The following is an 11,173-nucleotide window of genomic DNA, read 5'->3' on the forward strand; positions in this document are numbered from 1 at the left end:
CTTTCGGCGGGAAAGTGACGTCGATACCCTGTGTTTCCATTCATTCCTCGTCCGTTCTTGTTGATGTTGACTGTGATTAGTGTATTCCTGCCTGTTTTGTCATTAAATACTCAACGTATTCTCCTTCGTCCCTGTTCCTTGCTACACCTACGTCACGTAACATAATAAGGGTGGAAATATTTGCTCTGACAATGATTTGATTAAATTACAATTCTAAAAATGATTCATATTCAATCTTTAGTTTCATAATCAGTTGAAAAACATATGCTGAACGAAGAGAAAATTTACTCTTGGATGATTATCAATCTGGATTTTGTTAATTGTTAAACTAATTGGTCAAAATATTTTTTTTTTTCTTTAAGAAATGAACACATAGCCTAATGCACATTAACTAGAATAGATTCTGGACGTTCATTGACAAAAAAAAAACTAGTTCTTAATCTACCTCAAGTAGATGCAGGATGTTTTTGGCTAATGTTCCTGTGGTCTAATGACTATAAATGAATTCTTATTCAACTCAAATGAGCCTTTTAATACGTTTGAGCTGTTTTGAGGGTGTCCATAATCTTGTAGCGGATTTGAATTGGACTGGGAACGTTTGAATCCGACTCGAACAGATGTCTCTCAGATCGCCTCATTAGGATTTCAAAAGCTGAATGATGCCGGTTAGTTTTTCAGCAATTACAAAGAGCATGTTTAACCATTGCGTCTGCAGAATGGAATGCTTTGATGTGGGCGGTAACCGTGGCAACAGATTGGCTCAAAGCTATTGGGCGACTGAAGACGCTTATTGAGTTTCTGAATCTGATGTTAATGGCTGATCTTTATCTGTGTCTGAAAACACATGAAGGGCCAACTGAATAAATTAACCATATATACCATTGTAAACGATGTTTATTCAAATACAGATAACCCTGAGGACAGAAGAAAAGGTTGATGCTTCAAAAATTAGATTTTACCATTAATTAGCTAATTAAACTGGGCTTTATGAGTTAAATAGTAAACGGCTGAAGAGAGAGTAAATGTGCATGCCCTTAATATATGTTATTTATTCTTTTTCATGACGAGGCATGCACAGGCGAGTGACGCAAGTAAATCATTTCCCGCGAAAACCACCCCGCCCGGTCTAAAATATAACAGGATTACCATAGCAAATCAGGGTAAGACAAAAACTCATTTTGGAAGAAGGACTGGTGATGTATTATTTAATCATTATTTAAATTTTGTTAATTTTGAGCAAAAAAGTTAGCGTACCTTTAATCAAATAAATAAAAAAACATGGTGTGTCTCTATTCTCAGCTCATTTGAACTCATTTTACCAAATCCTAACCTCTAACTCGCCTGTTTCTATGAAGCTCTGATCTGACTCATTGGTCTGCTTTTGTGTGATGGAAGAATACACCTCTGTCCAGAAAAGAGAACTAAGAAAGTGAACAATGAGAGTCACTTCACCATGATCAGATCAAGAGGGGCTCAATCTGACCTCGTGGACCTGAAGTGGGCGTCAGGATCAGACACATGAACCTGAAGATTAATATAGAAATATAATACTGCAGGACAGAACAGATCCCTCAGGAAATCACAAATGAATTAGTTCACCCAAAAATGAAAATAATGTCATTTATTATTCACCCTCATGCCGTTCCACACCTGTAAGACCTTCGTTCATCTTGAGAACGCAAATTAAGATATTTTTGATGAAATCCGATGTCTCAGTGAGGCCTCCATAGCCAGCAATGACATTTCCTCTCTCAATATCCATAAAGATACTAAAACATATTTAAATCAGTTCATGTGAGTACAGTGGTTCAATATTATTATTATAAAGCCACGAGGATATTTTGGTGCGCCAAAAAACCCAAAATAACGACTTATATAGTGATGGCCGATTATAAAACACTGCTTCATGAAGCTTCAGAGCGTTATGAATCTTTTGTATTGAATCAGTGATTCGGATCACGTGTCAAACTGCTGAAATCACATGACTTTGGCGCTCCGAACAGCTGATTCGACACCCTGATTCATTTGTGCTCCGATGCTTCATGAAGCAGTGTTTTGAAATCGGCCATCACTAAATAAGTCGTTATTTTGTTTTTTTGGTGCACCAAAAATATTCTGGTGGCTTTATAATATTAATATTGAACCACTGTACTCACATGACCTGATTTAAATATGTTTTTAGTACATTAATGGATCTTGAGAGAGGAAATGTCATTGCTCAGGCCTCACTGAGCCATCGGATTTCATCAAAAATATCTTAATTTGTGTTCTGAAGATGAATGAAGGTCTTACAGGTGTGGAACGACATGAGGGCGAGTAATTAATGACAGAATTTTCATTTTTGGGTGAACTAACCCTTTAATATCGCAACAGTATAGCAAATGGGGACTTTCGCTTAAATACATGCATAAAGTGTGTGTTTCTGGCCTAAATCAGCAGATGAAAGTGTGTGTGACTGATGTCGTCTCTAAGTAGGTGTCCTTCCAAAGGGACGAGTCCTAATAGAGCAATAATAAGCAGCAAAACAGCACAGCATACTAAAACTAACTGAGTATAAAACACTGCCGTCATGCTCTGACAGCTTTAATTCAACATCAATAAAGTTATGCATAACCCCATCTTGTAACATTAGCATATTTAGATGTGATACACTTAAAAAAATAACTGAAAAAATGCATCATGGAAAAAGAATAAAAACAGATTTGTACCCTTTCAGAAGTATTAATCATTTTGTTGGTGTACAACGAGGAAGCAGGTCACTGAAATGACAGCAGATTTGATCCAATCAGTTTTATTGTTGGTTTGTTTCGAGTTTAATAAAGAACAAAACACATCAACAAACGAGAAGTGAAGCCATAAAAACATCAAGGTTTGACTTCAGAAACCAGATTCATCGCCGAATTTCATGAAGAGCTGCTGAAACATACGCTCGTGTTGTTATTGTGTGAAACACACGTTTCCATGTCAGTTCTGCAAAAACTATTGAAGAGGGCGATTACATGTGATCAGACAATAGAATAAAAAACATGAGCATCATTAAGGAATAAATGAGTGAAAACAACAGAATACAAACTCCATCCAATTTATATACAAAAGAATAAGCTTGGATCAAACAGAGGAGTGAGCTGAAGGGATTATTTGTCATCATGTTCACTAGGCTACATGTTATTAATAAACACAGAGCAAAAAGAAAAGAAAACAAATCCAGATTCACACTGGGTTATTGGTGTCAAACACATCTTCTCCAAAACCTAGTGCTCCCTACATAGGCAGCATCCTTCAGAAGTCAAACCCACACAAAGTGCACTTTATTAACACTGTATTTGAATAAAAATGACACACAAATATGTGTAAAATAATGCATTAATATTTTCCACCACTGAATGAAATGTAAGTATATTTTATTGAGCTTCATCCCAAATACTGGATTATATTTCTTGTTGCAATGAACGATTTTTCTTGGAGTTGTCTAGTTAGGCAGCTCACTAGGTTTAAGAACAGATCCTGACCTGCAAAAATTTATTTTCTTACTTTGTATTTTTGTCTTGTTTTCCAACACAAATATCTAAACTTTTTTTAAAATCAAGACGCATTTACTTGAGATGCAAAATGGTTTAAGATAGAAAGTCTTGTTGTCTGAAAAACTTAAGCAAGTTTATGCTTGAAATTAAAAAGGGAAAATAAGTTTATTTTTCTGACCACACTGGCAGATATTCTGGTAACACTTTACTTTTACATAAAAGTATTTTTAATGCATTAATTATGCCTTGTAATGCATTGTATGATCTCATGAATAATTATAATCAGTTATAATACACCTTATAATGCATTAAAACATGACGAACAACCAATTTCAGATGGAACAAGGAATCGGTGAATATTATAATGCATTTTAACTTTGGTTACAATTATTTATGAAAAAATATAATGCATTATAACGTACATTATGAATACCTTTATAATGCATTATATATATAAGGCGAAAAGTAAATTGTTGCTGATATTTTTTCTTGTTTTAAGCATTCATTTTTTTGAGGAAAAAAGAAGAATTAAATGTGTTTTGATTTAAGAATGTTTAGATATTTGTAGGGGAACAAGACAAAAATACTTATTATGGTTGTGAACTGATTAATGAGTGTCATCTGTACTGTAAAAAACATTTAAAACTGCACAAACAAAAAACACACACAAACACATGCTGTTATCTCAAATAACACACACACACACACACACACACACACACACACACACACACACACACACACACACACACGGGAAGGACACAGAGAAACATTTCGATGTTACCAAGCAACAGGCATGTCAAATGAGTCGTCTGAAACTCCTCCAACACGCCAGAGTCACACGTGCTTCAGCAGCGTGAGAATAAACAAGGGAGTGAATGAGACACGAAACAATCCTGATAAAGGATGTGAACACTAACGCAAACTCCAATTTCCTCACATTGGTGCATTTCAAAATGTGTCAGAACGTAATTTAAAAAGTATGTGTTCATGCATAAACTTCCTTCTAGGCTCAGTTTTCTCTTTCAGGTCAATTTATTGATCTTTTTGAGATAACCTGAATGACAACACGACTGGTTTAACGATACTGACATTTGAATGAAACTTTATCGCCTCCTTGAGGATTCAATGTGCCTGTGTCTGTTTCTCTTCAAACACTCAAATTCTAGACAGAAATGACTGACTTTGAATCGCTCTGAACACAGAGATGACAGTTTGATGGGTAAACCGACACCTGCCAAAAACGTTTCAAAGCTTTCAGATGCTTCATCACAATCTGTGCGAGAAGATAAGTGAACTGATTTATGTTGAGTTTTGGTCATATTTCACCACAACATCAAAAAGAAGAAATGAGAAATTACATTTTGCATTCCAATTGGAATTGTGATTTTTTTAATTTTTGCATTTTTAATTTGATGGGAAATACACTGTAATTTTCACAATGCAAAAAAATCTTACCAGTTTAAAAAATAGGCTTCATGTTCTTTATGCAAAATTGAATTTCTTTTCATTTAGTGGCGAAACATGACTTGGATGTGGCTTTTCTTCATGAGATTAAACATGACAGAACATACCTACGATTCTACTCCAACATTTCACAAGAGTTAAAGATTGCAATATAAACCAAATCATCAGCAAACACTCGAAACGAAGTAAAAGATACAAAGATGTTAGACTGAAGGAATTGATTACAAGTGTCTTATTTATGAAGGTGAACTTCTTTCATTTTGGGGACGTTCAGTATTTCATTAAAGCATTAAATCCAAAAAATCTATGAACATGAGCTACTAAAACCTTCACCTGCCGCCTAAACAAATTAATACAACTATCCCAAAAAGATCAAGAGGCGTTTGTTCTGCCCACATGACCGACTCTCTGCGTCGAATAACCTTCAGTACACATGAAATAACGTCACGTCGAGTTGAAGATGTGAACAGCGGGTTAATGAAACCTAAATGAACTAAAAGAAAGGTAAACGAGAAGAGGAGGAGTGATAGTTTCTGTCCTTTCCGTCTGTTGCTTTTCCTCTAACAGGGAAACACCGGAACAGATGTCACGGGGTCAGAGGTGACGACCCCTGTTGTTTAGCTCCGCCCTTGTGGCCTAATCCCGCCCCCTGTGCCCGGATCCGTGTCTCCGATGTCTTCGATGCTCACGTCGAGATCTGTGGTGTTGCCGACGATAACGGTGAGATCGCCGTGCTGGAGGGAGACCGAAATGTCACATGACCATCTGCTTTGCATGTACATTTGGCTTTTATCTAAACCGATACATTTGATTGGTTCATGCATTCAAAAATTTGTAAAAAAAAAAAAAAAAAAAATCCAATATTTGGTGTCAGTAATGAGCATTATTTTTGTAATATTTATTTAGATAATCATGTTGAGACTCACATTTAGTGCAGATGATCTTGGGTCTTTCCCAGACTCCATTGGGTCGGCAGCGGACGGTTGGTATGTGGCGCTGAAAGAAGCCGTCGGCGCACTGGTATCGCACCACAGCGTGGATGTCGTAGTGTGAGCGTCTGCGGCCCACTAGATAGGCGTTGTCTACGGCCGGAGGAGTGCCACACATGACTGCAAACACAAACATTATAAACCATCAGTGTTCGTCTAACTGAACTGATCATGAACATGCAGAAAACTGCTCCAGAGGACTGACAGTCTGGGAACCCTGTCTGTGTCACGGGTCAGACTGATTGGTTTCCATGTAATTTGCCAAAAATCTACACTATGAAAAACACTAACGATTCATGTTGAACAGAAAACCTCTATTGTAGCTTGTCAGAGACTAAAAAGTATAAAATGTGAGAAATTTCACAATTTTCATCTATTTCTATAATTTCCACATATTTATGTTCAAAATTAGCTGAACGACACAAAAAAAAAAAAAAAGTTTTTTTTTGTAATGACTTCACTGAGGTACAAATAACTATGGAAGCTTGTTTCCACCACAAAATAAAAAAATTAAAAAGGTAATTGCGACATTTAAATCACACAATTCTGACTTTATATCTTGTAATTCTGACTTTATAACTCGCAATTCTGACTTTATAACTCGCAATTCTGACTATATAACTCGTAATTCTGACTTTATAACTCGCAATTCTGACTTTATAACTCGTAATTCTGACTTTATAACTCATAATTCTGACTTTATAACTCGCAATTCTGACTTTATATCTTGTAATTCTGACTTTATAACTCGCAATTCTGACTTTATAACTCGCAATTCTGACTATATAACTCGTAATTCTGACTTTATAACTCGCAATTCTGACTATATAACTCGTAATTCTGACTATATAACTCGTAATTCTGACTTTATAACTCATAATTCTGACTTTATAACTCGCAATTCTGACTTTATAACTCGCAATTCTGACTATATAACTCGTAATTCTGACTTTATAACTCGCAATTCTGACTATATAACTCGTAATTCTGACTATATAACTCATAATTCTGACTTTATAACTCATAATTCTGACTTTATAACTCGCAATTCTGACTTTATATCTCGTAATTCTGACTTTATATCTCGCAATTCTGACTTTATATCTTGTAATTCTGACTTTATAACTCGTAATTCTGACTTTATAACTCGCAATTCTGACTTTATAACTCGCAATTCTGACTATATATCTCGTAATTCTGACTTTATAACTCGCAATTCTGACTTTATATCTTTTAATTCTGACTTTATATCTCGCAATTCTGACTTTATAACTCGTAATTCTGACTATATAACTCGTAATTCTGACTTTATAACTCGTAATTCTGACTTTATAACTCGTAATTCTGACTTTATAACTCGCAATTCTGACTTTATATCTCGTAATTCTGACTTTATAACTCGCAATTCTGACTTTATATCTTGTAATTCTGTCTTTATATCTCGTAATTCTGACTTTATATCTCACAATTCTGACTTTATATCTCGCAATTCTGACTTTATTACTCGCAATTCTGACTTTATATCTTGTAATTCTGTCTTTATATCTCGTAATTCTGACTTTATATCTTGTAATTCTGTCTTTATAACTCGCAATTCTGACTTTATATCTTGTAATTCTGTCTTTATATCTCGTAATTCTGACTTTATATCTCACAATTCTGACTTTATATCTCGCAATTCTGACTTTATAACTCACAATTCTGTCTTTATATCTTGTAATTTTGACTTTATATCTCACAATTCTGACTTTATATCTTGTAATTCTGTCTTTATAACTCGCAATTCTGACTTTATAACTCGCAATTCTGACTATATAACTCGTAATTCTGTCTTTATAACTCGCAATTCTGACTTTATAACTCGTAATTCTGACTATATAACTCGTAATTCTGACTTTATAACTCGTAATTCTGACTTTATATCTTGTAATTCTGTCTTTATAACTCGCAATTCTGACTTTATAACTCGTAATTCTGACTTTATAACTCGTAATTCTGACTTTATAACTCGCAATTCTGACTATATAACTCGTAATTCTGACTTTATAACTCGCAATTCTGACTATATAACTCGTAATTCTGACTTTATAACTCGTAATTCTGACTTTATAACTCGCAATTCTGACTATATAACTCGTAATTCTGACTTTATATCTCGCAATTCTGACTTTATATCTTGTAATTCTGTCTTTATAACTCGCAATTCTGACTTTATAACTCGTAATTCTGACTTTATAACTCGTAATTCTGACTTTATAACTCGCAATTCTGACTATATAACTCGTAATTCTGACTTTATAACTCGCAATTCTGACTATATAACTCGTAATTCTGACTATATAACTCGTAATTCTGACTTTATAACTCGTAATTCTGACTTTATAACTCGCAATTCTGACTATATAACTCGTAATTCTGACTATATAACTCGTAATTCTGACTTTATAACTCGTAATTCTGACTTTATAACTCGCAATTCTGACTATATAACTCGTAATTCTGACTATATAACTCGTAATTCTGACTTTATAACTCGTAATTCTGACTATATAACTCGTAATTCTGACTTTATATCTCGTAATTCTGACTTTATAACTCGTAATTCTGACTATATAACTCGTAATTCTGACTTTATAACTCGTAATTCTGACTTTATAACTCGTAATTCTGACTTTATAACTCGCAATTCTGACTTTATATCTCGTAATTCTGACTTTATAACTCGCAATTCTGACTTTATATCTTGTAATTCTGACTTTATATCTCGTAATTCTGACTTTATAACTCGTAATTCTGACTATATAACTCGTAATTCTGACTTTATAACTCGTAATTCTGACTTTATAACTCGTAATTCTGACTTTATAACTCGCAATTCTGACTTTATATCTCGTAATTCTGACTTTATAACTCGCAATTCTGACTTTATATCTTGTAATTCTGTCTTTATATCTCGTAATTCTGACTTTATATCTCACAATTCTGACTTTATATCTCGCAATTCTGACTTTATTACTCGCAATTCTGACTTTATAACTCACAATTCTGTCTTTATATCTTGTAATTTTGACTTTATATCTCACAATTCTGACTTTATATCTTGTAATTCTGACTTTATATCTCGTAATTCTGACTTTATAACTCGTAATTCTGACTTTATAACTCACAATTCTGACTTTATAATTCGTAATTCTGGCTTTATAACTCGCAATTCTGACTTTATAACTCACAATTCTGACTTTATAATTCGTAATTCTGACTTTATAACTCGCAATTCTGTCTTTATATCTCGTAATTTTGACTTTATATCTCGTAATTTTGACTTTATATCTCACAATTCTGACTTTATATCTTGTAATTCTGACTTTATAACTCATAATTCTGACTTTATAACTTGTAATTCTGACTTTATATCTCGTAATTCTGACTTTATAACTTGTAATTCTGACTTTATATCTCGTAATTCTGACTTTATAACTTGTAATTCTGACTTTATATCTCGTAATTCTGACTTTATATCTCACAATTCTGACTTTATATTTCGTAATTCTGACTTTATAACTCGTACTTGTGAGGGAAAAAAAGTCGCAATTGCCTTTTTTATTTTTTATTTCATGGTGGAAACAAGCTTCCATAAGTAACTACAACTAAGTATAAACAGTATGAAACATTTATTGTGCAAGTATTTATTACTATTTATACTTGGTGTAAGAGCCTCTATCTGGATATCAAACCGTTGTGAGGGTAAAATGTGTTTCTCACACTTATTTTCAGTGCAGACCAGATCTAAAAAAAACTAACCACCAAAAACATCCTTTCACAGATTATTTTTGACTGTGAAACTCAAATAGAAGAAGAAACAGTGATTTTTTGATCATTGTTGCTTTTTGAAAATGAAATATCATAATTAATCATGCATTTCATATTTCAGTGTTTGACAAACTACAATAAAGGTTTTCTGTTTTTTACCCGACTCTCTGCTGTTTTTCAAAGTGCTGATTTTTGTCAAATTGCATGGAAACAATCCATTTTAATCAAACTTGTACAGTCATTAAAAACAAATATCCCCTCTGAACATCACTTTTGGCCGCTATTGTATGTGTGGAACATTTGCATGCACATTCATCACCCTTAATGAGAATAAATCACAAAAGAAAAAAAAAGAGTTGAACCAGTGTTTCCAAGCAGTTTGAAAATCAAATTGATCCAACACAGTCCCCGAGCACTAATCTGAATACATCTGGTTTCAAGAAAATAAGATTTTCTAGGGAAAATACGATTTTTTAAATGTCAACCTTTTGAAATATATTAAACTAAATCCTGAAGTCCTGGCACAAGTGCTCCGTCTCCAGACAATGAGCCTTGTTTCCATAGGCAGGGAGCCACCGGCTCAGCCGTAAATCTGTTCTCTGGCGTCACTGCCACAGGAAACCGCCTGGATCCTGGATATGCCACAAAGGACGGCATCGTGGGAATTGTAGTGCTTAAATCGACAATCTGAGACCTTCTCAATGGGGTTTGAATACTCGCCCCTAAAAACTGAGACCTCCTTGTGTTGAGGACTGAAAGACGGCGTTTAGAGTCCATCTGTTGAAATCACAGCCATTGAAATGCAGGACTGAGGTGCTGAACTGAGTGTTTTGCCTTGTGTGTGATATGAGAACTGAACAACACACTGACTTCACACTCTGCATTAGTGTTTCTGACTCTTATTGAGGAATCAATACACACATCAATACACACTTAATCTGACAATGCACAGACCTTCATTGCTTTTATATCAGGTTAAAGATGTCAGAACATCCTTACTGTCACATTTTAATGTGTCTTCGCTGAACAAAGGGATTAATAACAGTCTCTCTCACCTGTTCCCTTCTTGCAGATGTAGGGTAGATTGTAGTTGCAGGGCACATCGTTCCATTTGCCGTCCTCTCTAGTGACCATCACCACACAATCCTCTCCGCCCGCGAAGAAATTATCCGGCTGATTCTCCCGCCAGTTCTCGTACACCTGCATGAGACGCAGTCAGACACCAGCGGACAGAACATGTACAAGCTCTTCTGACATATATGAGGGCATGAAGCATGTGTGGTTTGAGAGTTTGACCTCATTCACAGGAGCTGAACCGTCGACAGGTGGAGGTTTAGAATGTTTATTTGGACTAATTAATGAAGAGTTTGGTTCCAAAACGTAATA

General features: G+C 34.7%; 1 protein-coding gene across 1 annotated transcript in view; it reads right to left on the reverse strand.

Moving 5' to 3' along the window:
• Positions 1-5,610: 5,610 nt before the first annotated feature.
• Positions 5,611-11,173, reverse strand: part of ncana (neurocan a) — a 95,539-nt gene continuing 89,976 nt past the window's right edge. The window contains exons 14-16 of the mRNA XM_067364032.1: positions 10,843-10,987; positions 5,915-6,097; positions 5,611-5,722 (exon numbers count right to left, since the gene is read on the reverse strand). Coding sequence (XP_067220133.1) covers positions 5,625-5,722; positions 5,915-6,097; positions 10,843-10,987 — 426 coding nt within the window. The 3' untranslated portion in view covers positions 5,611-5,624. The remainder of the gene's footprint in view (positions 5,723-5,914; positions 6,098-10,842; positions 10,988-11,173) is intronic.

This window comes from Chanodichthys erythropterus, chromosome 16 (genome assembly GCF_024489055.1).
Source record: "Chanodichthys erythropterus isolate Z2021 chromosome 16, ASM2448905v1, whole genome shotgun sequence".
In the NCBI taxonomy this organism is placed as follows: Eukaryota; Metazoa; Chordata; class Actinopteri; order Cypriniformes; family Xenocyprididae; genus Chanodichthys; species Chanodichthys erythropterus.